The sequence below is a fragment of the Artibeus jamaicensis genome, unplaced genomic scaffold (genome assembly GCF_021234435.1).
Source record: "Artibeus jamaicensis isolate MK-2021 breed Jamaican fruit bat unplaced genomic scaffold, CSHL_Jam_final scaffold_1689, whole genome shotgun sequence".
NCBI lineage: Eukaryota > Metazoa > Chordata > Mammalia > Chiroptera > Phyllostomidae > Artibeus > Artibeus jamaicensis.
In genome coordinates, this window is record NW_026522029.1 from 5,017,759 (window position 1) to 5,045,428 (window position 27,670).

The following is a 27,670-nucleotide window of genomic DNA, read 5'->3' on the forward strand; positions in this document are numbered from 1 at the left end:
ACTGTCCCCCCATTTTGCAGATGAGGAAACTGAGGCCTGGGAGAACTAAGAAACCTGACCAAGGGCATGCAGGCGGTCAGACAGGAGCCAGCGCGTCCAGAGGGCGGGTCTCCCGCAGCCACTCTGTGTTGCCACCTCGCCATTCCCACTCCCCGCTGTTTCAACAGAACTCCTCCAACACCTGCTTCCTCATGACTCCAATAGATTAATAAAGGGTTCCCCATTAGAGCTAATCAAACTTCTCACCCAACCTATTTTTTAAGTTCCTTCACAAATTGATCCCACCTTACTGACTTTAGTTTTCCTTTCTTTTTCTTTAAAAGACTCGGCTCCAGTCAAAGCAATCCCACTCGTTACATAACTTTTTGCCACTACCAGGATACTCATCCTCACTGGAAAGTTTACTTTTTCTCTTCCCCAATCAGTTCAATGACCACTTTCAAAAGTTTTAGTGTCCAGTCTACTCACCACGTGTAAATACCACTTTGTAACTGCAGATACCACTTTGTAAATGGCCCTCCTGAAGTAGTTCCTTCTAAAATTACTCTTTCATGTCTGTTTACACTTCATTTATATACAGACTGATGCCTCTGTGAATCTCCTGCATCACTTTCACGTAAAAGTGGCTTCTCCCCCTTCGACATGTCTAACGTTAGAAGCCCAGTGAAGAATCCAAGTCAGGACCATAGAGGCGACCGACCCCAGCACTTCCTCACTGAGAGGCGTGTGTCCCGGTTCTTCAATGTGCCCACTCTGTCTCAGTTAACTTCTCAGTGAAGGAATCTGGAACTTAAGTTCTTAACCTTTTCAGACCGTACAGCAGAGGAGAAAAAAGGAAGGCAGTGCTATTTAATTTCTACCTCTTCCAAAGAGGCCTTTTCAGAGTAAGAAACTGCACGAGCCTCCAACACTCTCGTATCTGCCGACTCGCTCCAACCAGCTGCCGTCCACGCGCTGTCACGAATCTGGTTTCAGCCCCTACAGCCCCGCACAGGGAGGGGCTGTGTCTCCGCCGACCACCTGCCTCCGAGCCAGCGCAGCCCGACAACGTAACACCCGCCTGCTGCCCGGTGTCTGAAGGACTGATTCTATTGACGATCACGTGACGGGCCAGACGACGTGCGGTGCTCGGTTAGGGAAACTTGAGGGTTTGGGCTCACGCATCCAAAGCTGTGCTTCCAAATACCTCTTTTTAGTCCTTCCTCTCACAGCCCAAGCCCAGCCACTTGCCTGAGGCCACCAGTCAAGGCCAAGGGTAGCAGCCACCAAGCCAGCGAACCGTTCACCCATCTTACCTACTGGGCTTGTATTTGCTGTCCTCTTCCTCGTCCGTGTCACTGCGGATGGTGATGACGCTCACAGGAGGGCTGGGAGTGTCCGGAATGATGATCGGCTGGTGCTGGTCCTGCACGGGCGCCAGGGACTTGTAGGAGGACGTGGGGCGGAGGGGGCTGCTCCCAACCAGGGAGCAGACTTGAGAAGGCAGGGCGTCCAGAGAAGACCTGTGGCAGAAGGTCGCGAGGAAGACCGTTCGGCTCTGGGACCCCAGAGCTATGTTTCCCTCCCCCAACTCTCTCCAATTTGCTCTCTGAGTCCTTGTTGCCCCATCACTAAGCCAACACACTCAACTATAAAAGCTCCAATGAAAAGTGAACGAACCACAGTAGCTGGAGTTTCCGGGAGTGAGAACACCGGAACACGAGAGCAACCTTATTTTTGTGATGCCCTTTCCCCCGTAAAGTGGGCAGAAAAATAAAAACAGGCGCAGCCAAGGCTGGCGGCAAGAAAGTCGGCTCGCCGGGGCACATGGTGTGTGTGCCCAGATGGCAGGCTCACGCCTCCTCAGCCCGGCAGCCCCCTGAAGGTGCCCGAACCATGGCACCCCAAGTGCCCGGCCCCGCCTCTCCCGAACGGGCCGGGTCCCCCCTCGGCTGCCACGGGGCTTACTTGGAAGAGCCCCCAGCAGACGGCCTGTTCTTCTTCGCAGGCAGGGAGCTGGACTGCTGCTGTCTGACAACGTGGGCGACACCGACGTTCAGGGGTGGAGCGGCGGCCAGAGTCACGTGGCTGGCGAGCAAGGACGGCGGCTGCAGGACGGCGCCGTACTGGCTGCCGTGCGAGTGGGCGTTCCTGTGCCAACGGGAGGGGCGGGGAGGAGTGAACGCCGAGCACCCGGGCAAATGGGGGCGACAGAGCTAAGAAGAGCAATTCAAACGACCCAACAGAGATGCATTTTACTGGTCACGTGACACATCGAGGACGAGGCCGCAGGTCTTCCCGACAGGGTTTCTAATTGCGTAAGACTTTCTTTAAATCTGAAGTAAATGACTCCTGAGCTTAAAACCTACTCTTGTCCTATATTCAAAGCCTGCGTCTAACCCCACCTCCTGGCCTGATACGGGTCGAGGTAAATCTCTCCTTTCCGTTACCTCCTTCCCAGCCTTACCAAGGCACCAGGCTGCCCCTCCCCGTGGGACCTGCCCCCACAAGTCTCCCAGAGGAGCCCCAGGCACTTGCCTCCAGTCTGCGAGCTGCTGGCCGCTGCCCATGGCCTCTGGGATCACTGCTGTGGGCTGGACGGAGTTGTGCAGAGCCACCCCGGGCAACTGTTGCCAAGCGGAAGGCAGGAGAATTTGTTGGGTTCCTCCGGGCCAGGCCTGCTGCAAGGAGACACATGCAGAAAGACCCGGACTTGACTCGCTCTTGGCTTTTTTTGTTTTTCAGACGAAAGAAAAATTCACATCTTACAAGAAGTTGCTTGTAGACTGTTAACTTGCAGAGATTAAAAAAGAAAGGGGGGGGGGGCTTCGGGGTTACAAATCTTACGATTGGGGACAGAGAGCACGCTGCTTTCTCTCGGCCACCTCCACGGCCTCACCAGCAGGGTATTCAAGCAAAAAAGGGCTCTGTGGTTATTTGAGAGTCTGTTACCCTACAGGGTGAAGGAGTCGGGAAGTTCAGAGGTGACCTCTGGACTACCATTTTTTCAAAGATTTACAGAATATCCCTAGAAAGAGTTAAGACAGCTCCCTTGAGATTAAAAATACAAACTTAAATTTTAAACACCAATGGGTAAGGTACCAGGTCAACTCAACCCATAACACAAAGGGGAGAACTGCTCCTGTTTAAGAGGGTGGTGCTGGGAAAGTGGCGCCAGATGCCGACGACCGGAGGCCAAATCCCTTGGCCAACAAGCTCGTGCCAGCATGAGAAAGCTAACTTTATCATTTGGCACCACTTAGCAGGATTTTAAAATAAGGCATCAGGTAAAATACTTATAAAATAGATGCCGGAGAGCACCACATTTTGTTTTAAACAAAATGTTTCAGGTATCATTTGTAGAAACATATTTGAACCTGAAACTAACCACTACAAAGAAACCCATCATTTCTAGTTTTTCACAGACTACGCCACGTGCAACAGACAGCAACAAATATGTTTTCTGTGCTTCTTACAGAAATGCTGGCATTTTCTAAAAAAAAAAAAAAATATGAACAGACTTGAAAGTTTCCTTTTTAAACTTGAAGTCTACAATACAATCACCTACAGTGCTTGGGTACATATGGTTCTGTTTTTTGAATTTCAAACTGCAAGGCCATCAGACACTGTTTTAAAAATATTTCTGCAAGTAACAAATCCACTGGTTACAAATACTGGCTCCAAACAAGCAGCCTCTAAAGCAGAGAAACTGCAAATATGTCTGCTACCATACGCAGAACTTAAAACAAAACCAAACAAAAAATAAGAGAAGTATGTTAAGTCACACCATGCGTCTTGCCATAAGCCAACACCTGCACGAGACAAAGCATGTAATTTAATACAGAGCAAGAAGTAACATTCCAACGTGAGGCAGAAATCGGGCGTTCCAAGCGACGACACTGTTTTGACAGAGGAAGAACAAAAGTAGGCAAAGCTCAGCGAATGGCCAGCGCGAACTTAGGCGAAGCAATGAAGGGGCAGCGGCAACCAACAACCCCAACCCCAAAACTCTAGGTGAGCGACTGAGACCGGTGGCTTAACCAGTCGAGTTGCAACTGTATCTGACCTCCCTGTATCAAGCTTTATGCTTATACTTAATCTGGAGATGGTAACGACTTAAACTGAAAACCTGCCAATTTCAACAACCAAAGTGTGTTTCTAGAAGGGTTTTCACTCACGAGTCCTTGGGAAATAACAAAAGAAATTGAAAGCCTCTTTGAAGGATGTAGAAATATCAGGACTCATAGTACCAGTCAGGCTTTTAAATGCTTGCCTAATATTAAATCTCAAAAAACAAAACACTGGATGTTTAAAACACATCCAAAAATCGCTCTTAAAGTTACAAATCCTGGAACACACCTCAAAGTCCTACTTGTTTTTCCTAGCTCTACCCCCATACTACATTTGCTGTTATAGTTAATAACTTTTCCCCAAAACTTTTAGTAACGAATACTGTATTTGCATGAAATTTTTCACCCACGTTTTCAAATAGGTCTTTATACAAAGACCTACTTGTAAAAAATCCCTCCGTAAACCTCTAAAAATGAGTTCACTTTAAAGTTCAATCAACAAATGCCATCCGCAGGGAACATCTTTAAGGGAACAAAGGGGAGGTATAAGCTGCCACTGACCAGTAGCAGCAGGAAGTTTGCTTCATGTGTCCACAGGAGGGAAGTTAATAGCCACCCATGAAGCGGTAAGTTCAGAGGACCTCAAACACTGCCTACATCACAAAAGGTTTAGAAGCTTAAAGCACCAAATTAAAGCAGGATGCTAACTTCCTCAGGGAGGAAGGAGTTCAAATTCTGCTGAACTAAGGCCAGGTTGTCCATTCTCAAGGATCGGAGAGGGTGAGGCAGAAAACAGATATGGCGTCGAAGCTCTTCTGAGTCCACGCACAGCGCTTTCACGGCGCTGGGCTGGCGAGGAAGAGGCCAGGGACCTGGCTCCTCCCGGCGCCGCATGAACACCAGAGTCAGACAGGGCTTCGGCACAGTGGGGGAGGGAAGCAAGGAGACATTAAAGATGCAGCAAGGACACACCCACGAGATGGCACATGCTTCCATGCCCTCTGCAAAGACTCGGTTGAAATTTTTTGAAAAATGAGAAAACCAGAACAGAAACAAACAGGAAAAAAAAAAACAAAGCAAAAAAAAAAAAAAAGAAAGAAACTGAAGAAACTCCGTTAGTAACACAATCAAGTGAGGGAATTACCAGTACAGCAGCAGTCTGTTCCACCAGCGCCGGGCGGCCGGCGGCGCAGCTCAGAGTAAAGGGCACCGCGTACTGCGGCGCGATGGTGGCTACTTGAGGGTGGAGAGTTGCTACCATTAATGGTGTACAGCTTCCCTGAAACGTAGATGAGGCAGGTGAGTGACACAGACACGGAGGCAGGTTATCTGGGCACAGAAGGGTTCTCATTCCCCCCAAGTTATCACCAACGAGCAGCAGTTTCCTACGACCTCAAGTGCGCGTACCAAACACAACTTCCCCCTTCCGCTCCGCACAACTTTATAGCCCACCAGGTTGGGTGGCAGTGGCCTGAAGCAAGAAGGCAGAGCAGTCCTTCCTGGCCAGATTCAGAGGATCCATTCTAGAAAATCCAGTCCACAAAGGCATGTATCATAAACACCTACTCACCAATTAGGGGTTTGGGATTTCAGATTTCCCATGTGTCGTGGGCCATGAACTTTTACACATGGAATGGAAAATGTCATATTTATGCTTGTATGGACACTCCATGATTTTCTTGACCTTCCGAGCCATATGTTCCATGGCAGGTCTACAGATTCAAAGCTCCCTCCAGGCCAGGGAGACACCAGGGATAACGGGATGCGGTGCCTGAAGAAGCACCCAACGTGGTCTGACCTCCCAACTCTGATGACATCCTGGGAGAGGGGCCAAAGGGGACCCTCCGGGAACCAAAGGGGAACCTTTTGTGTTCAGAATCAAAAGGTTGTTACATGTGTAATACGCCTCCGAAAGCACCAACATAAAAAATTAAGAGTCCATTCTCTCCAAAGACAATTCCTCCAAGTCTGGCTACCACCCTGCTACTCCGAGGAGGTCACTGGGAGTGCTGGGGGGAGCACGTCGTCCCACTATCGGTACCTCACTTCAACTCCACTGCACCATGACCAAGAAAGATTGTACACTCAAAACAAACGCCTTTTTCTGAAACAAAATATCTGATTCTCAATTAGCACTTCAGCTGCACGGAGTGTCCAGGCTGCCCTGCTTTTACCTGCGTGAGAACTCCCGACTGTATCTGCAGTGGCTGAGCGGCTGGCGCCTGGGGGACGATGGGCACAGCATTATCCATCCTCACAGGGAATCCAGAATGCTTTGTTGTTGCCTGGAGTCCAGCTGCAGAGAACAACGGCACAGGTAAACTGCTTTGCTAGGTCTTGGGGCTCTGTTGGTTTCTTTGTTTGTTTGTGGGTGGTGGTGGTTAGCTTTTCTTTTCAAATAATCCACTGTTTAGGTTGTAGTTCTAGATACTTAGCAGTTTCACAGAAGTCTGAGAATAAAGAAAAACAGGACCTAGTCCTTTCAGGTGTGATTAATGAGAAGATGTCTGGTAGGGAGGGTGGATTTAAGGGAATTCTGAAAATCTTTTTATCCTACAAAACTTAAAACACCCATACTATTAACAAACAGTATAGGCAAAAACAGTGAAAAACACCTTGGCTTAGTAAATTACATCCAACTTTTAATCCACCGGGGGAAGGGCATTGCTTTTTAAGTGTAATCTATTAAAAAGCAAAGGCTAAAATATAACTTTGGGTTAAATTAGGTAAGAAAACATGATGAAAAGCTCAATAATTTATCAAGTAAATTACCCTTCTGTTCTGAATATTTTGAGGGGATGTTTCACTCCACTCCTCAGAAAGCACCACCTAGTGTGCAAATTAGTCAAATACTTTTGTCTTTAACCATTATGTGAACTTTACCTACAGTATAGTTCCTAAAGTAGACATTATACCTCAAGTAGACATGTTGGTTTACAGAAACATTTTTCTCTACTTTCTTTAGAACTAGGCTCCTGTCACTGACAGATTTCCAGTAAGGCTCCTTCTGGGCTCGGAAAGCCAGGACCATGGTGCCGCCTTTAAAACCATGTGACCACGTCTGGTTGGTCTTTTTATTCACTGAGTTCCAGGCAGAAATGCTGAATAAATGTCTCCTACAAACAGGAATATCTCCTTCTGGGGAAAAGAGGGGCTCAAGGTAGTTCTTCCTTGGCCAAGAACCAGGAAGACGGCCTTTGCTGCTTTTTTAAAAACCTACCCTATCAAAACTTTCCACCTAGAGAAGTTAAGTTCCTGTGAGGTTTCTAAGTCATTAATGTTATCCGTTTAGTTAAGTAAGAATACAAACATTTTAACCATCAGTGATACTTTTTAAGCTATCGCCAACTAATTTCTCTCAATGTTACCAAGGAGGCAGCAAATGAGCGGAATTCAATGAACTCTAATACCATTTACAGCAAGTTGTCTTTCAATTCCTCATTTCAATAATTTACAGGTAATTTAGTAACAAACTGTCAGAAGAAAACAATGTACAAAGTAACAAAGGCTAGCAAAATCTTAATTAAAACATTCTAACGACTTTTTCTAAATGAGAGACTTCGATAAAAATAAAAAGTAACAAATACAGATAAAAAAAATAAATTACCAGTCACTCTTCCTAAGGCAACACTATCTACCAAGAAAGCTAAGCAACATTAAAATTCTTGTCTATATTCCCAGGACACATGACCAACTGCACACAAAACAATGTTACGGTAAATAGCCTCCTACAAACGAGTAGAAAGTAAGGAGGCAAAACTTAGGAAGAAATGTTTGGTGCAGAAGCTCATCTTGTGTCCCAAGGATGACGAAGTAAAAAGGGACAAAATACAGAACACTAGTTTCTACTGAGCAGAATATGTATTCATTTTGGTCAACTAGAATGGCACCGATGCAGCACTGATCTGCAAACGCACTGCAGTCCAGCTGGCCTCAGGGAAGCCCAGGTGGAAACAAAGAAATGAACAAAAGGTAACACTCTGGGAAGGCTTCCCCTGAACTAAGGTGGATTAAAACTTTGTTTCCTGTTTTGTTTTTGTTGAACACAACCCTTTCATTTTTTTTTTAAACCCATGGAAGTTTGGGAAGAGTAGAACTGTAATTTGAGGGTCTGTTTCTTCTCTAAGTACAGGTATTTCTCTGAGCACAGATGGTGAAAGCCAAGGGGACAACCTGGAATGGAACCGCTGGGCAGAAACCAGCATGTGGCTGTGGCTGGCAAATCAACTGACGACCCTTTACAGCTATTTGAGTTTAAACGCTGAGAGGTCGTACAGAATTAAGACCCCCAAACACACAAGCTACGAACCTCACTGCCCGGGTTCGCACTGTGGTTCTACCACTGACGGGCTACAAAGAACGTGGCACGTATCCACTTCCCAGGTCTGTGAGAACGAACTAGTGCGTGTGAAGTCATTCAGAATAGGAACTGGCACATTCCAGGGTGGCCAAAAAGTTCGTTTGGGTTTTTTTTTTTTTTCTGTAAGATGGCTCTAGTAGCACTTAGTGTCTTTAACTTCATTCAAAAAGTTTTGTTAGATTACATTGTGAGTTGTCCTATCAGCGTGCATTTTTAAAAAAATCAGTACTGGTGAATTTCTGTGTAACCATTCTGTTACTGAAGATGGAAGAAGATATGCAATATTTTTGGTGTACTATGCTTTCTTATTTCAAGAAAGGTAAAAACATAGCTGAAATACACACAAAAAAAGATTTGTGCAGTGTATGGAGATGATGCTGTGACTGATCAAATGTGTCAAAAGTGGTTTGTGAAGTTTCATGCTGGAGATTTGTTGCTGGACGATGCTCTACGCTCAGGTAGACCAGTTGAAGTTAATAGCAATTGGATCGAGACATTAATTGAGAATAATCAGCATTATACCACACAGGAAACAGACAACATACTCAAAATATCCAAATCAATATAGTCATTGGTGAAAATGAAAAATATGTCCTTTATTTTACAGACAAAACTAAATGAACTTTTTGGCCAGCCCAACAGTAATACACACCACTTTGTTCATCACCATTAGCTTAATTTAAAAACTCCCTTTTACTTGGAAATTTTAAGATTTTCTCTACCTAGCTCCCCAGGTGATTTAGGCTTCCTAAATAAGAAATTTCCAAAGCTTACCCTTACCTTATTACACCAAAAGGGACTGTACCATTTTAGCCCTGCACCTTTTCAATTTATATTTTGTTTTGTTAAAAGAAAGAAGAAGGTCTTGTGTCTCATCTCTTAAATATCACCCGAGAAGAAGCAAGGAACCTGGCAGCCCCACATCTGAAATTGTCCCAGTGAAACTCATTTTGCAAAAGGTGACGGGACCGGGTGTGGCTATTTGCTAAATTCAGTAGAACAACCACTCAACACAGAACAACCTGAAGGGCAGAATTTGTTATGAAATACGCAGAAAATAGTTTTGCAAGTTAGGCTACATGTGCATTTACAGGTTTCGAATCTGCTCCGCTCTCCCCGTAGCTCCTCCCGGGTTTACACCACTACAGCTCTCCTGGCCTCCCGGGAATCTCTCAGTCTCCCCCAGCCCCTCTTTTCCTTCTGCTTGCTCCGACTCTGTCAGAAACCAAACACACAGAAGAGTCACGGTCAGTAGGTAACTGCAGCGAAAGAGAAAATGCTACAGGCTTCTACGGAAAGTGCTACGAGAAGCCCGAATCCTGGTTTATTCCCACAAGGTACCGACACTGACTTTCTAATGGGAAGTCACAAGTGTGTCGTCAGAAAAACAACCTCAAAAATACTTTCAAAGGGCTCAGCAGATCAATAAGCACACCTTTCCCATTTTTCAGAGAGGAAAAAAAGGGAACTGAACAGACTGCATTACAGAACAGTGGGAAAATGAGAAAGGATGGGAATGTGAAAATCACAATCTCATTGCAGCCCGTGGGGCGAGACCCCCCCAGCTCTTCCGTTCCTCTGTGACAGGGGTTCCTCTGTGACAGGGGTTCCTCTGTGACAGGGGTTCGTAGAACAACAGGGTCACAAGCTGAGGCAGAAAGGCCCACCGCCTTCCTCACACAAGCACCTCAGCTTGCAGGATCTCCCGGGGCCACAAACTACCGTCTTCATTTCTAAATGGAACTTGAGGTTCCCACACGTCTCCACATGATTTCTGTCCTTCATGATGAAATTCCCACTTATGTGGAACATTGTAAGTTTATTTCCTAATGAAACGATAGAGGAAATACTATTCCAAATAATATTCCATATGTAGCAACTGCATTTACATTTTTTCCAAGGTTATATATTCTGCATTTTGAAAGATATGTTTGTATTGGGTTGGCTGAAATGTTCATTGAGTTTTTCTGTAAGATGGCTCTAGTAGCACTTTGGTTGTCTTTAATATTTCCAAAAAGGTAAACATGCAACTGAGACGGGAAAGAAGACGTGTGCCGTGTGTGGAGACAGTACTGTGTCTGGTCTGTGAAGCTCCTTGGTACTACTGACATTTTGGCCAAACAATTCTTTGCTGTGGGGCCATCTTATGCATTGGAAGATGTTTAGTGAACAGACCAAAACATGGCTCAAGAACTCAAAGCCCCAGAGCCAATAACTCTAAGTACCAAAAAACAGCCAAACTTTCAGATGCACAATTCAAAACACTGGTAATCAGGATGCTCACAGAACTAGTTGATTTTAGTCACAAATTAGAGGAACAAATGAAGGCTAAACTAATTGAAATGAAGGGAAATGCACAGGAAACCAATAATGATGGAAAGGAAACTGGGACTCAAATCAAGGAAGTGGACCAGAAGAAAGAAAAAATTGATGAAACAGAAAAGAATGAAGAAACAAGACTTCAAAAAAATGAGGAGAGGCTTAGGAACCTCAAGGACATCTTTAAATGTTCCAACATTCGAATTATAGGGGTACCAGAAGGGGAAGAGGAACAGTCACGAATGGAAAACTTATTTGAACAAATAATAAAGGAGAACTTCCCCAATCTGGCAAAGGAAATAGATTTCCAGGAAATCCAGGAAGCTCAGAGAGACCCAAAGAAGTTGGGCCCAAGAAGGAACACACCAAGGTACATCATAATTACATTAGCCAAGATTAAAATGAAGGAGAAAATCCTAGAAGCAGCAAGAGATAAGGGGACAGTCACCTTCAAAGGAGTTCCCATCAGACTGTCAGCGGATTTCTCAAAAGAGACCTTACAGGCAAGAAGGGGCTCCAAAGTATTCCAAGTCATGAAATCCAAAGACCTACAACCAAGATTGATCTATCCAGCAAAGCTATCATTTAGAATGGAAGGACAGATAAAGTGCTTCTCAGATAAGATCAAATTCAAGGAGTTCATCATCACCAAGCCCTTATTATATGTGAAATGTTAAAGGGACTTACCTAAGAAAAAGAAGATGAAAAATATGAACAGTAAACTCAGTTATTAAGAACCACACCTATGCCCTGGCTGGTGTAGCTCATTGGACTGAGCACAGGCCTTCGAACCAGAGGAACACGGTTCGATTCCCAGTCAGGGCATATGCCTGGGTTGCAGGCCAGTTCCCAGCAGGGGACACATGAGATGCAACCGTACATTGATATTCTCTCCCTCTCTCCTTCCCTTCCCCTCTAAAGATAAATAAATAAAATCTAAAAAAAAAAAAAAAAAGAACCACACCTAAAACAAAAGCAAACTAAGAGGACAGCTAGATCAGGAGCAGAACCATAGAAATGAAGATCACATGAAGGGTTAGCAACAGGGGAGTGGGAGGAGGAGAAGGGGGGAGAAGGTACAGAGAATAAGTAGCATAGTTGGTAGGTAGAAAATAGACAGGGGAGGGCAAGAGTAGTAGGGGAAATAGAGAATCTAAAGAACGTGGTCATAAACTAAAGGGGGGATGGTGGGGGAGGGGTGTGCAGGGTGGAGGGGAATGAAGGGGGGAAATAGAGCAACTGTAATGGTATAATCAATAAAATATATTAAAAAAAAAGATGTTTAGCAGCACCCTTGACCTCTACATGCTAGAAGCCAATAGCAGGAGCTAGAAGCCAATAGCAGGAAAGAGCAGACAGACTCAAATATCTGAATCGATCCAGTTATTGGTGAAACTAAAAAAAATGTGCCTGTCCTTTTAATGAAGAAACAAAATGGACTTTTTAGCCAACTCAACAAAAGACATGTGACACAGATACAAGATCTCAATGGGCAAGAACTGCAACCGGGCAGTTCAAGTAAGGAAACATTAACTGGTCTCTCCCATAAAGTCTCAGATTGTGTCACAATGAAATAAAAATAAAAAGGGGCAAATCTACCTTGTAAACTTTAGTTATCTTCATAATCAGAGACAGAGCTTAAACTTGAAGGTCGACACCATTAAGGATCTGCCTAAAGCAGGTAGGTTCAAGTACACACGAAACAGGAGTTTCCCCACTTACTTTGAAACGCAGGTGGGCACACGATGAAGGTTTGCTGGAACGGATCAGTCTGAGTGCAGATCTGGGTGGTCCCAGGCTGCAAGGAGACGCTCTGCTGCGCGACTCCAGGCACCGGCGCTGCAGAGGACGGGTACAGAGCCGACTGGTAGTTCAGCAGGGAGACGTCCGAGTTGGCCAGGGACAGAGTCGCCGCTGCTGCAGTGGAACTGGAAGCCAAAACACTGGCCTAAAGACAGCAAGATTATGGTTATACACTGGCAGAAAGATAATACTTTTGTGCACACAGAATGGATCCAGAAAAATTTACTTTGAAAATATAATGCTGTCTTGGAAATTAGTCCCTGCTTAAGAAACCTTTCCAGTCTCTAAATTTAAGGCATATTATAAGGTTGAATAAGAAAACAAAGAATGAAAAAATGGTCCCATGCTGGGTGAGGCTATATAAACCCCTCTGTCATCTACTTCTTGGGCAAAAGCTTGCCGGATGTGAAATTCCACCAGATCTCAATGAAAAGATAGAACTGGCTAAGAAACCAGGAAGCTTCTATCTTTAAAAACGTAAGTACCGTATTTTTTGGACTGTAAGATGCACTCCCCTCACCAAATTTGGGAGGAATAATGGTTGTTTTTGCTGCTACTGAGTTCTGTTTACATTTACATTGGTGAAATATTATGTTATTTATGTTATTAAATATTTTACTACATTTTTTGCTTCAAAAAATTTCCCCTCTTTTCCTCCTCTAAAACCTAGGTGTGTCCTATGGTCCAAAAAATATGGTGTCCCTGTTTAGCAAACAAACATGAAACCACGCTCAAACCTAATTATTGGAAACACCCCCCCCCCCACCAGACTCACGGACACAGAAAGCAGTCAGGCAGCTGCCAGGAGAAGGGGGAAGGGCAGGGGCAGGGAGGGGGGATCAGGGTGAAGGTGGTCAAAGGGCACAAACCTCTACACATTAAATAGTTAAGTTCTGGGAATCTAATGTATAGCATATAAAAACAACTATTGGAGACACCCTTCAACACACGTACTGAGGGATGTCAAATCCTTCAAACAGTCATTTAGCTAAGTCAGTACCACTAACAGCAGTTAAGAAGTCAAACAGCCAGGACCCATTTATGTGACCACGCTAAGACTGATCAGGCTTTCTATTGCATTTCTGTCAGCACCTGACTAGGAGGTGTTGATCAGTCTACCTTGCTGAGCCTCACTTTTGTCAAGCAGAAAATTAGCAACCAACCCTACCTCCAAAGCCAACACTGGTTTCTTTACTTCGCCCTGCATTCTTACCACCTTTCACCCCACTCGAGTCTGAGTCTCCAAAAGCACAAAGTACCTGATTGTGCACGGTGTTGAGCTGGTTGCTGAAGCTCATGGTGAGATTTGTGCTTGTATTTGGAGCGACGTGCGTGGTGAAGGGACTCTTGATCTGACTCACTGTATCGTACATGTGAACTCTCCGTTTGCAGATCTCCATGTTCTGAAAACAAGACTTAACGCTGAAAAAAAAAAAAAAAAGATTAAAGAATCACTGAAAATGAATGCTGGGATTTAAACAGAAAGAAAGTCAAGACGAACAGAGATCATCACCCCTCCCCCGGCCGCCGCCACCGCCGGCGCCCCACGCTGAGTATTTTCGGATCAAAGGAATCAAGAGTTTTTACAACCAGAGAAAACATACGTATGTATTTCATAACTTTTCAGTAAGAAAGCAAAGCATCAAAGAGCCGAGAACGCAAGCCCCCAAGCCGCTCCGGCAGGGTGTCCCCGTTTACCTGGGAGACGCAGTAACGCAGCAGAGCGCGCAGCAGCACAGCCACCCGCACGGTCCGCGCGCGAGGTACTCACTGGTTGCTGTGTGGGAAGTCCAAGAGGTGAGTCATGGCCACGAACTGGTGGTTCAGGGTTTTAAGAGGAGTGACTCTCTTATCTGCGTCGATCGTCAGCATTTTTTTCAAGAGGTCAATGTATTCTCTGCGATCCGCCTTCTCCGCCAGCATGTCTGTTCCTTCTAAGTCTGTGGACATATTCACCTTCCAAGGAAGATTTAGAAATTGTGCACTTTGTTACTTCACCTTTAATGCTGCCACGCGGTATCTGCGTTCTCTCCAAACTATATATATAGTAGTCAACAGAAAAACTGAGGAAATTTTTATTACAGTCTAGTCATTTTCACAGGTGGAAGCTCTTTGCTAATTAAAAGCTTCACTTTGGTAGAGTATATTGGTAGAATAAAGGTAAATAAACTCCTGTCCACTCAAAATCCAAGTCGAACAAATTAAGCAAAAAAGACTATTATTACTTTAATATAATTTCCTATTGTTAAAAAGATTAAATGGCGTAAGTATAAAGGGTTTGTACAGAGTTTTAAACACTTAACAAATGTGAGCTCTTATATATAAGTATTTATTTATTTAGTAGAGAAAATAGACAAGAAACCACCATAAGCAATATATCAAAATACTGGCATGTAATAAGGCCAGTTTAACAAAAGCAAGAAATATACAAAAGCATCCTTTGTTAGGATCAAAATATTGTTTTAATACATGACAGAATATCAACACATCTTTTTCTGTAAAAAATGAAAACATATACAAGAAGAAAACAGACTGACTGTCTTTAACTAACAGAAATATACCTGTGAATAGATACAGAAATGTCTGGCTTTCTGAGAGTTGCTACACTCACCTGAGCCATGTCATCTAAACAATTAAAAATGTACTTTCGAGCTTCTTTTGATTTGATTCCAGTCTCCAATTCATGTTCTTCAGGAGTCTATAAAACACAGATTTTTAAAAAATTCTACCTGTGTATTATTTTGACATTTTATTCTAGTAAACTAGGCCAGAAAGCAAAGACGTAAGCGCTGTCACCTTGCCGACTACAGAGGACAAACATGAAAGTTATTTACAACTAGAAGATCCTCCAGGGCAGAGCAGCAGCTGTGGTAAGTGGACATCCTTTCAACAATGATAAGGCAATGACCTGCTTAGTTCCTGAAGAATGCGAGATAAGGAGAGATAAGGAGGGACGTTACATCTTTGTCTTCGGGCTATTTGCTAATGCGATGCTTCAAATGCTAACTATTCAAAGCCTCGGGAAGAAAGGTCACGAGCTTAACCGAATTACTCAGGGATCTCTAAGGAGTAGGCTCAGAAGCAAAAAGCAGATACTTCTTTTAAGAAACTATACAAGGCCCTGATGTGGGCAGTTAGAAAATTATGTTGCTTTGTCATATTTATTGAGAATGCTCCAAAAAGGAGTCACTGCTACTAAACGACTCTCGCTTTTTTATGACTTAATAATGGTCAGCACCACTGTCCCTCCCCTTTTCTCAGCTGTTAATTCAAATGTTCGGAACAGCCTCGGCCAAGTGGACTGGCAGTCTCTGGTTTTGTGTTTTAATTAAGGGTAAGGCCAAGTGGGCACATGAAATTGTTTTTTAAAGTGTTCTCTCTGGCAAACATACGCCCCCCCCCCAGCCCTTTTCCCTCCCCCATCTCAAGAATAAACTTGGATAATCAAGCAAGGAAAACAAAAAACGTGATGTAATCTTTAAAAAAAGAATGTACTTTGAGCTCAAAGTTGGGAGTGAGAAGCACAGGTATGGGGGGAGGAGAGAGGGGGAGACTGACCTTGAGCCTCCACAGTGGGTACCCCAAATTGGGATCTCTGTTGAAAAACCTGGTTGTCTTTGTCCCGGCGCTGAGAAGGTATTCAGCCGGCAGGCCTTGTGTTTGCGAAATATACCGAATCTGAAACATCAGAACATTGATTTGGAATGAAGAGTCATTATTAAAAATGTTTACACTAAAACATTATTAGCACTAGGCAAAAAAGAAAGCTACCACAGTGAATTAACTCACTGATAACACAAATGAAATTTATCTACAACCCACTCACAAATAATTCCCAAATATTCATTCAGTAACTTCCTTTTTACTATATCTGTGATTTATATCCTTGTTAGGTTTCCCAACCTTAGTTGAGAAGTTTGTATGTAATCCTTTTTGCTTTTTGTAGACTTCTGATAGAAAATTCAGAAAACTTTGGACATTTCTAGGACAGAACAGAATGGTTTTAAACAAGCTCTCTTTCGTGAATTACTATGAAACCTTTTTTTTCTTTTTTTGATACATTATCAAATTAAAATCATTAGGAACAATTTCTATAAACCTCTTTCTTCCTTGGCTAGTCCAGTCGCTGGTCAACTGCCCCTACTCAACTGCCCCTACTCTACAATATGAGATTATCTCTCATATTGAAAAATGAAGCCCTTAATTTAGCTTCCCCATCAGTACAGGACAACAGCCGCACTCACCCATCCAACATTTACTGAAGGCCCACTACAAGCTAGGCCAACAGTTCTCAACTACGGACTGCGGGCCCCTTGGGGTCCCACCCTGAGGCCCTATTTTAGGAGGGTCTGTGAAATAAAAATTATTTTCATAATAATACTAAGAGGTTATTTGCCTTTGCATTCTCTTCTCATGGGTGTACAGTAGAAACTTCCAGAGGTGATGTGTGATGATGTCACTGCTCTGATGGCTAATGAAATAAATGTGTACTTGTGTTTGTTTTACAAATTTCCCAATTTAACTGACCACACTTCTGGGTGCTTCTCCCAACCCGGAGAAGCACCCAGAAGAGGCCATCTATTTCCCTCCCTACTACTGAGAGCAATACAGGAGGTGACTTCTTTTGCATACAGAACAAAGTAAACTATTTTTTAAAATCCAGAATAAAATCAATACAATAAAACACTATGCAGACACTTAAAATGATAAGGTAGACGTATGCTTATTAACATGTAAAGATATATTTTTGCAATATGCTATATAATAAAAAAGGCAGATTACAAATTAGATATAATCTCACATTATTTTTTAAAAATTACTACATTTCACTGGTTCTAAGAGACACATTTTTTTCACATTCACAGCTTTCAACTCAGAAGTTGTCTTACAAGTTAACAGAGAGCTGTCGTGGTGTAATTGGCAGCATTTTTCCTTAGAGGTACAGAAAAATGGTACATCTTTCAATCAGTGGTGTCATGGATTTGAGGAAATATAGTATATATGTTTCTCTATATCCATAACTTTATATTTGGGATGTACCTATATAAAGTACATATTCAATCATTCTTTCAATAAGTATTTATTGAGCCAGGCAGTGATTTTAAAAATAGTCGTGGTCCCTGCTCTCACACACTCTGCAGTGGAGTGAGGGAGACAGACACTGAATGCATAATTCAAGTCAGAATAAACCGGCTTCCATGAAAAATACATAAAAAAGAAACCTGACTTAGACTGGGGACTGATGAGGAAAAGCTCCTGGAGGAAGTGCTACTCGAGCTGATGAATGAGTAGACACTGACTAGATTAAATGAATGGCTGGTGGAGACGCTTCCGACCATGAGAACACCGTGTACAAGGCCTTGGGCTGGAAGGAAGCAGCGCTGAAATGATGCCAACCAGGCTAACGAAAAAAAAACAAGGAGAAATGGCGCAAAATCAACCCAGAGAGAAAGACAGGAAGGGGTGGGACGACCCAGGTAGGGGCTCAGAGGTCAAAAGAGGGATTTAGCCCTTTATCCTAAAAGTGATAGGAGACCGCTGAAGCAGGATCAAAGACTCTTGAAAAAAACCTGAAGGGAGACTGTTGAGTCCAGGAAGAAGACAGCCTGGGAGAGAGAGTGGCAATGGAGAAAAAATGAGTATATTCAAGAGGCAGTGGGACATAAATGGACATGAGACACGCACACGCAGAAAACCACATCTTTTACTTCATAGAATGTATTGTCATTGTAGCATGTAGTTATTTGTATGATTATTTACGGAATGTCTCGTTCCAATACCAAACCAGAGCCCGTGGGGCAGGGACGGTGTTTTATTCAGGGCCGCACCCCCAGGGCCAGGGGCACCTCACACAAAGTTCATATTCAATAAACACATGATGAAAATTAACAAGTTGTATGCATGTATGAATAGATGCAAACTATAACCTCACCCTAACAGGTTACCTCTGAGGGGCAGAACCACTGGTGGTCCAAATTTTTATCTCTTGGCTTACCTCACCTTCATTTTTCTACCATGATGCACTTATGGAATTAAAACATTTAAAAAATTTAATGTTATGGAGTGAAAAAGTTGCACCGTGAAGGTGGAATGGGAAGCTATTATCTAGATACTACTCTTCATAGAGCTTAAAATAAAAGCAACAACAAAAATTCCACACCTACGCAAACAAAGAATTATTTGGCACTTGTTATTGTAAACAATTCTAATGTTTCCTACAAATCTGAAGCCCCTAGTGTCTAGACTAGAGAGGTTACACACATCTGACTGCAAGACTCACAAACACCTGCCGTGAAATCTCCGAGAGAGCAGCTGTGAAAAACCTAGGGCTGACAGCACTCTTGCTGACGGCAGAATGTGCCTTCCCCTGGAATCAGGAACCAGATAAGGATGTCCCCTCCGGTTACTGGTATTCAACACAGCAGCAGTGATTCAACACAAGGCAATTAGGCAAGGAACAAAAGGAGTCTGGATGGTAAAGAAGATGCAAAACTATCTCTATTCGTAGATGATATGATCCTATAGTTAGAAAATCATAAGGAATACACACACACAAACTATTAGATCTAGAGTTCTATTAGAAAACTATTAGAAAAAGAGTTCAACAAGGTCGCAGAATATAAGATTGATTACATAACTCACTGTACTTCTATACACTAGCAATGAACAATCTGAAAAGGAGATTAAGAAAATAATTCCATTCATTATAGGATCAAAAAGAATAAAATAGTTAGAAATAAATTGAGCAAAAGTGTAAAACTGGTACTCAGAAAATTCCAAAGCCCTTTTAAATAAAACCTAGATAAATGTCTACAGATCAGACAACAGCACTGTTAAGATGGGGATACTTCCCAAAGCAATCTACAGATTCAATGCAATCCTGACAAAAAAAACAAAAACAAAAAAACACAATGACTTCTTTTTTTGGGGGCAAAAACAGAAAATCCACTCTAAAATTCATATGAAATCTGAAGGAACCCTGAACAGCCAAAATGGTCTTGAAAAAGAACAAAGTTAGAGGACTCACACTTCCTAATTTCAAAAGTGCCTGTGAAGTTACGGCCTCAGAACAGCGGGCGCCACTGTGTGGACACAGGACATGGATGGACGGAACAGAATCGACGGCCCGGAAACCCACCATTACATTCACGGTCAGCTGACTTTTTGACAAGGACACCAAGGCAATTCAACAGGAAAAGAACAGTCTTTTAGCAAATGGTGTTGGGAAAACTGAATATCCACATGTGAAAGAATGAAACTGGACCTTTAACTTATATTATACCATGTTCAGAAATTAACTTAAAATAGCCCAAAACGTAAAACTCTAAACCTCTTAGAAGAAAACATCGGAGCAAAGCTTCATGACATTAAATTTGGTGGCCATTTTCTGGATGACTCCGAAAACACAAGCAACAAAAGAAAAAACAGACCAACTGAACTCCACCTAAATTAAAAACTTTTGTGCACCAAAGGATATGAGCAACAGAGTAAAAAGGCAACCCCAAAGAAAGAGATAAATAATTTGCAAATCATGTATCATGATAAGGGGGAAATACCCAGGATGCATGAAAAATTCCTGAAACTGTTAACAAGAAACAACAGCCCAATTCAAAAACGGACAATGGACTTGGATAGATACTTGTTCAAAGAAGATATACAGATGTCCAACAAATACATGACAAGATATTCAACATCACTAATCATTAGAAAAACACAAACCCAAACCACAATGAGGTAACACTTCCTACGGATGACTATTATTAAAAAACACACAATAACCGGTGTTTGCAAGGAGGCTCGGAAATCAAACTCCCGCATTCGCTTCCAGTGCGCACTCTGGAAGTGGAATGGCAGGGCAGGTTAGCACGGCCCTGCACAAGGACAGCACGCAAACTCACGTTCATGTTTTTCATGCATTACTTTTTTAAGTTAAAACTAAAAGGAAGAGATGTTGTCCTTCCAATTAAAAAGAAAAAAAGAAATCAGAACTCCTGCACATGGCTGATGGGAATGTAATGGTGTAACCACTGTGGGCAACTGTGTGGTCAGATGTGGAGCGATCACGGGACCCAGCAAGTCTGCCTCTAACTATGTACATATGCAGAAACCTGAAAATGGACTTTAAACACTGCACACCACTGTTCACAGCATCCCTGTTCACACGGCCAAAATATACACACACGCAGAGGAGTAAACGCAGACACAACAAGGAATGAAGTTCTGATCCATGCTATAGCATGGACGAAAAACATTATGCTAAGTAAAAGAAGCCCACAAAAGAGACCACATTTGGTGATGAATATGATATCGTAGAACAGAATAGTCAAATCTAGAGATATAAAGATTAGTGGCTGCTAGACGAACTCACTTTAGAGATGCAATATGGCTCCCGCAGCAAAGGCACCTGGGAAATGTTGAACTCTCTGTGACTGTTGAACTCTCTGTAACCTCACAGTTGGCTGACTACCCAGAAAGCCACCCAGAGACGAGCGTCACGCCTCAGGAGGGACATCATTAATGAATGTATAGGCTATAATAAGTGCCTGGTGTTATCATTTACCTTAGGAGTGCCTTGTTCTCTCCGGTCTCTATACGACTACCCACACCGTGTGGTTTTGCTATTAACTCCCTTTAAAAAGGGACCCTGTCCTGGAGGTGTGTGCGACTCCTCCTGGCCCATTTCTCCCTGCTAAATAAAGCTCTTATGAATCTGGACAAGGCTACGTACGCATCAGTTCTTCAGACTAACTGCCAAAACTAAAATTGACGAGCTTAAGTTTTGGGGGTTCTCCCCCAGCAGCTGCCTAGGGCAGAGACTCGGGGAGAATGAGGGTTGAGTGCTAACAGTGATGAAAGTGTTCTAAAACTGTGCCTACTGTTCCTGGCCCCGTGAACATACCAAAAGCACTGAACTGTACATTACTTTCAATGGCTGAGGTAAATCATATGTGAGTTGTATCTCAATAAAGTCGTTTCTAAACAAACTCATCTGTAAGAATAAGGATGCTGCCATAGGAACCTTTAGTACAACTTGAGATGTGCGATAAACTACCCCCCACCCGGCTCTGCAACAGCAGCATCCTACTGATTCAGCGTGGGAAACAGCTTCCTCCTGCCACCCACAGTTTCACATGTATGCACCACATAAAAATTCTCCAAATTATCAGATCCTTTCTTCACAAGGAAAGCCCCAGCTGTACCTCTGCTTCTAAAATCTAATTTTATTTGGTTCCACTTCCTGGGAAACTTCATGATACCGAGCTGTTCACTAAGGTTGAAGAGATGCCACAAAGCATTTGGGCTGGAGGTGGCACTTGGGCAGCGGTAACAGCTCAGAGCAAGGTTTCTTAAGCAGGAGTCTACAAATCCCTTCAATTTGTACACAAAACTTGGCGTGCACGTTTTTCTGAGGCCATCCATAGCTTCATCAAATTCTCAAAAGGGTCTAAAGCCCAAAAAGGAGAATCAGTAGTTTGGTTCAACTAACTGTGGCTATAGATCATTTAATCTCCCTCATACGTTTCATCATTATTGTAAAATAAGGAAGGTGACTTGCTTCTCACAAGACAGAAGATGAAAACATTACAAAGTACAATGTAACTGGTTACTTATGACATGGGCAACTCATTTTTTTGTTTCATTCAAAGACACACCCGAAGAGTCAAATATCTAGAAGTTGGTAAATGTGACATCTACTCTACAATAGATGGAGCCGTCAAAATTCTAGGCTAAACTGGAAAAAGAATTGTTTTGCTCTTGTGTCCTTTTAGAAATTCCAGAAAACCTTTTGTTCCATAATAAGAACCACCAGATCAGGAACTGCAGGTTTCCTTATCATCTTATCAAATGCTGATAAGAACCATCAGCATTAAAAAGAATCACCCAGATGCCGCAGACTGGCTACCTGTCCCTTCACTGCTCGTCATCAGGTTCCTAGGACTGACATCACTCATCGTACCTCAAGCTGTGATGACAGAAGTTGGACAGAGCAAGATGCTGTCACCCAAACCAGAAACCCTGGACGAGAACCCCTGGCCAGGAGCACGTGGCAGTGCCCTCCTTGCAGTGAAGACCAGGATAAAGATTTGTGGGAAGGGAACAGACCAGCATTTGTCTGGGGCACAGCTAACTGCTGTGGTAAGAACAGCCCTCCCTGCAAGTGACCTAGTTATGGAACATGAGCGTAACCGAGCTTCAGGCATGCGTGTTCGAAGTCTCTGCCACACGCTCTGCCGTGAGAAAGCAATGGAAATGCACAGTAACTGAGTATTTCATCCAAAGACTCTTGCTTCTTCCTACTACCAGTGGGTTCTTCGTTTTTCTCCTAAGCTAATTATAGAAAGTTATATTGTCTGTGACTTTCAAACTGAAAAAAGAAAAGAAAAACCCTCTCCCCCAAATCTCATGCACCCATGTGCCAGACTGATGATACATGAAATGAAACAGTCACTGCCCACGAAAAGCTTGAAGCCTCCTCACGTGGTCTAACGACCACTTTCTCTAAAGAACAAAAAATGAGAATCCACAATGTATTTCCTTGGCACAACTTTTTCCCTCAGGACCAGCTCCTTAGGGAATGTAGCTTATCATCTAAAGCTTGTCTGTTTGAGACACAGGTCACTCATTGCACACTTTTCGAGGCCCGTGCGTCCCCTCACAAACCCAACTTCACACAGCTCCACTGCCCATCTCCAGCTCCGGGCCAGTGTGCTCTGCAGAGAGCACTCACTTTACTGCGTGGCACGTACGACAGAAGTGACCAGTGTAAATGAGCCCGTGTACTCTTCAACTCCCAAAGCCGCCTCCCCTTTACTTTCGATTCACAATTTGCCTTCGTTCACTTAAGTTAATACTCTAATAAATCATTACAGATTGGGAAAAGTACCAATCTAAAGTAGTATAAAATAAAACCCCTTTTTAATTGTAGAACTGCAAACATAACTTCAGACTAAAAAGCAGGTGGTGAAATTTCTAGTCTTTAGACAATTAGACTCTGTTTCACTAGTAGTACTTCCTTCTGTCTCCATCTAACAAACACTCTTACCTGATCGTACTCAGAGGCACCCGGGTAAAGAGGCCACCCCAGGAACAGCTCGGCTATCACGCAGCCCAGAGACCACATGTCAATGGCTTCACAAAACGGCAGTCCCAGGATGATTTCAGGGGCTCTAGCAAAAAAAAAAAAAAGATAAAAAAACACACGTTATTTGGGAAAATGAATGATGCTGACTAAATCCTGTTTTAATATCAACTAGAGACACATGGATTTAACTGAACTGAAAATGTGCTTTGGTATACAATCCATCATCTGCAACTCTTGGGGGCCAGATGCGTTTTTGAAATTCACAACTTTTTGTATTTCAGAAAGATACTACCATGTATATACTACATATTACATAATAATTCCAAGGAGTCTAGAAAAGCACTCATAACCCAATACACAAATATTTCTGCAGCAAAGCACACAAGCAGTCATACCAAGTCAGCTAAATAAAGACTTCCAACAGCCTCATGCGGGTTCAAGTCAGGTCTTGCCAATACATGAGCTTATACCAAACTGAGAAAAAGATTTTTCGTTTTAAAAGCTTTCTGAATTTTGAAATCATGAATAAGGAATCACAGAGTTATTCTTTTTACCCCTAATACCTTTTTAATTATGAAAAAACAATTAAACAGCTTGGTTGATAAATAACTCTCTGTGATGGAAATGCCTTCTGTAGAGACAGGGTGGCTGAGCGCAGGCGGGACTCTGACCCCAGCCTATCAGGGGTCAGATCCTGGCTCCACTCTTTAATGGCTGTAGGCAATTACTTAACATCTCTGTTATATGGCTTATACAAATAAGCAATTGATAATAACAATAAATATTAAAGCTCTGGTACAGGAAGCTCTTGTACCTGGCACATGCAGAGGACTACATAAGGGTTGGATACATAGTAAACTATGATGATCATACTACATTAGCATCATTTTAAAACTCTGAATTCTTTGTATGCTTTTAGAAATACTCACTTCTATTAATGCTTAAAAAGAAAACTAAAGTAATGTCATAAACTTAGAGCTTTATATATATGAACACATCCAAGGCAAAATTGTTATCCTCACTTATGGAGGAGGAGACTGAGGCAAATACACTAAGTAACTTGCCCCAAATCACATAGTCAATGGCAGAGTTTGGTTGTGAATCCTGGCAGACTAGCTCTGGGGTTGAGTGTATTACACTATCTCTAAGTAAGTAAAAGTGACGTATATACCCATCTATAAAAATCTGCTTGGCACGGTGGTACACAATACAGGGCATTTTTCAAAGGTGACTAAACTCAAGACAGACACGATTCAGAAAGGGAAGGATCATAACAGGCAACTCTATCATCAATAACACTGACAGATGACACACAGTGCTACGTGCCACGCACTACCAAGTGTGATGTCACGTAATCCTGACAACAATCTTGTGAAAGTGGGTATTATCACTGAGAAGTCATTACTGGTAATTCTCAGATGCATGGTTTTATACATTTCAACATCTCTGAAATGGAGAAGATCCTTGCAAATGATAGTGTGTTTTATTTTCATGGCAGTGTTTTTACTTTCTCATTGCCCCTTAATGTTGCCCCTCCTAATCAATGGTATCTCAGATTCTATGCAATAAAGTATCATTTGCACTTTACTGATAAAGAAACTGGGCACTGAGAAGTTAAGTATGTTGCCCAAGACCACACAATTAGTACATGATGGAACCCAGGCAGTTTCTTAAACACTTTAGCAACTTCTTCAAATAACTTCCTTTTCTTCTCACAAGTCATCAAACTTGAATCTGTAAGGACACCAGACCCGGGTCCCTCATTTAACAGGAGATACATGGAAAAGCAGATCTCACCGTTAAGAACCATCCAACAAACTCTGTCTCCTCATGAGGGCCTAGGAGGAGCAAGGGGCAAAGATCAAGTAGGGGGAGAGTATAAAGACAGTTCCCTAAGTAAAAGCATCCTCCCTGAGTAAATTTCTGTGAAAACAGGGTTAATGAGAGGACTCCACAGGGTCTGGAAGCTTTCTTGATCTTGCAGAGAAACAGCCAGAGATCCAGGCCCTTCGAGACGGACACTAGGTGACAGCGTTGGGAGGAACCGCTTAAGGGACAGTTTTTCTACTCTCTGATGTGAACCAGTGGCTTTGCTGGTCAGAGAAACAGCCATCAAAAGTGATCTGCCCACTGCAGGTGGCTGGAGCTACATCACTGATGGAATTTCAAAGTTCAATCAAATCCCAACCGCAACGGCATGTTTTCAAGACAGCACACGCTTGGTGGCATTAATAAATGAGAGGGTAAGAGGGCCCAGAAACATAAAAGCTTGTCTAAAATTTAAATGGAACAAAATTTTTACTTTCAGTGAGCAGAATCATTAATTTGCAAGTTCATGACAGTGCCAAAAATAGCTGGCAGGGAAAATGCAAATGGTTTTGTGCCAAAGTAAAACGGGGCTTACAACATTCCTAAGCATCACTTGAGGAGAGCGACTGATTCTGCCGTTCCTGCTCCACCAGGAAGACGTTTTAAAATCCAAAAGGTAGGTCACAGGGAGGGGCCTGGAACCCAGTAACTCGCTTCTTTCAAAAAGTAGCAATAATATGTGATAAAACCTGAAGTCTCAGAGAAACTAAGAAACACACTAATTCCAGCCCCGAGCCCTGTTCAACAAAAACCCTGAAGATTGCCTGGAATCAGCTTTTCCATTTGGTCTCACCCTGCTTCTGGAGGAGTGAGAGCAGCTAAGCATTTCCAGCCAAAGCTCCCTCAGAACAGTAACATCAACCACACCAACAGGTATCAAAAGGGAAGAAAACTATGAAAGCAATCAAAGTAAAATAAAATGAAAATAAGGCTGTTCAGTCTGTTGAGGGATTTCCACCATCATCTCAGCCTAGAAGTGTCAGACTTGCCTAAGCTCTTGGAAGCAAACAGACTGAAGTCTTTTCTTTTACTTGAACAGAGAGGAATCATTTAGTTAGAGCACGTCCATCTCTAGAATGAATGTTTTAAACTCTGAACTCAGATTGTAATTCTTGGTAATATTCTCGTTACTGGATCATCCTTCCCCCTTGGCCTCCACTATTTCTCAGTCCCTTAGTATAAACTCTGGACACTGTATTCTGGTTCTACTTCATCTGTCAAATATGGAGCCTGAGTTAGATAACTACGTACGTAGGTCCCTTTCTAGAGCTGACATTCTAACGGCTGGGCAGTAAAACAATTACTTCCTGAAGCATAGGAAAGTGGGAAAGGAAACTGGCAGTGTTCACTTTAGTAGAAAAAATGGCATTAATTCTACTCTGGACATGATGGTTTCCTCTTTGAACAAAATCCCACCCTTAAAGAACAAGTACTAAAACAGGGTCAAATTACTATAACCAGGTGGTAGAAACAGCAATCCCTGCCTCTCGATTTCCCAACTTCAAAATTCTTTAAATCGAATTCCTCTAAGGGCATAAAGCTTTATTTCACTGGGACCCAGAGCAAGCGGAGGTCAGAATCGCCCAACAGCAATCCTTCTCCACCCATTTCCCTGACCGCACTGGCTTCTTCCTGCCTGTTGCAGGGGCGCCGACCTGACGAGATCAGAGATGTTACATAAAGTCACACTTCCTACATCTGTGGCTTAGATGAAACTGTAGTTTCATTGTCAGATGAAACTGGACTGTTTGTTTCTCTAGGATAAAGTGAAAATATGCTTTTCTTCTCTAGACCTCGTCCTTCCATGCAGAACAAATAAAGCTAGTCTGTTCAGAGTGCTAAAGCATTGTGCTCGTCAGCATGGGAACCTTTGCGCCTAAAACTCAAATCCTGAAGACAACAACTTTTCTTGGAATCAGTCTCCGTTTGCATGTACAGTGGACCAGGAAATAAGGTGAGTTGTCCCACTGCCTGAATCATTCGGCCATGCCCATGGCCAACAGAGACAACTCGGTGGCAAAATGCGTGTCAAATGGTAACATTCTGGCTGTTATCAGCAAGATGCAACAATGTCAACAGAAAAGGAAGGTGAGAGGAAGGCAGCCTTGGGGCCGGAATGCTTCTCTGGTCAGAAGGATTTCAGGTTTTTTGAAAGGCAAGAGGGTGAGGACTTAAGGCCACAAAGCA

At 43.0% G+C, this 27,670-nt stretch overlaps 1 protein-coding gene across 4 annotated transcripts in view; it reads right to left on the reverse strand.

The window, feature by feature from the left end:
- The window catches only part of HIPK1 (homeodomain interacting protein kinase 1), a 51,450-nt gene that overhangs the window by 7,756 nt on the left and 16,024 nt on the right, over positions 1-27,670 (reverse strand). For 2 of the 4 annotated variants that reach the window (XM_053655880.1, XM_037152377.2), the window contains exons 3-13: positions 23,576-23,699; positions 16,090-16,209; positions 15,143-15,229; positions 14,303-14,487; positions 13,791-13,953; positions 12,451-12,676; positions 6,224-6,345; positions 5,194-5,328; positions 2,518-2,660; positions 1,948-2,130; positions 1,296-1,502 (exon numbers count right to left, since the gene is read on the reverse strand). In XM_053655880.1, coding sequence (XP_053511855.1) covers positions 1,296-1,502; positions 1,948-2,130; positions 2,518-2,660; positions 5,194-5,328; positions 6,224-6,345; positions 12,451-12,676; positions 13,791-13,953; positions 14,303-14,487; positions 15,143-15,229; positions 16,090-16,209; positions 23,576-23,699 — 1,695 coding nt within the window. The remainder of the gene's footprint in view (positions 1-1,295; positions 1,503-1,947; positions 2,131-2,517; positions 2,661-5,193; positions 5,329-6,223; positions 6,346-12,450; positions 12,677-13,790; positions 13,954-14,302; positions 14,488-15,142; positions 15,230-16,089; positions 16,210-23,575; positions 23,700-27,670) is intronic. The other 2 variants (XM_053655878.1, XM_053655879.1) reach the window with 2 other exon arrangements.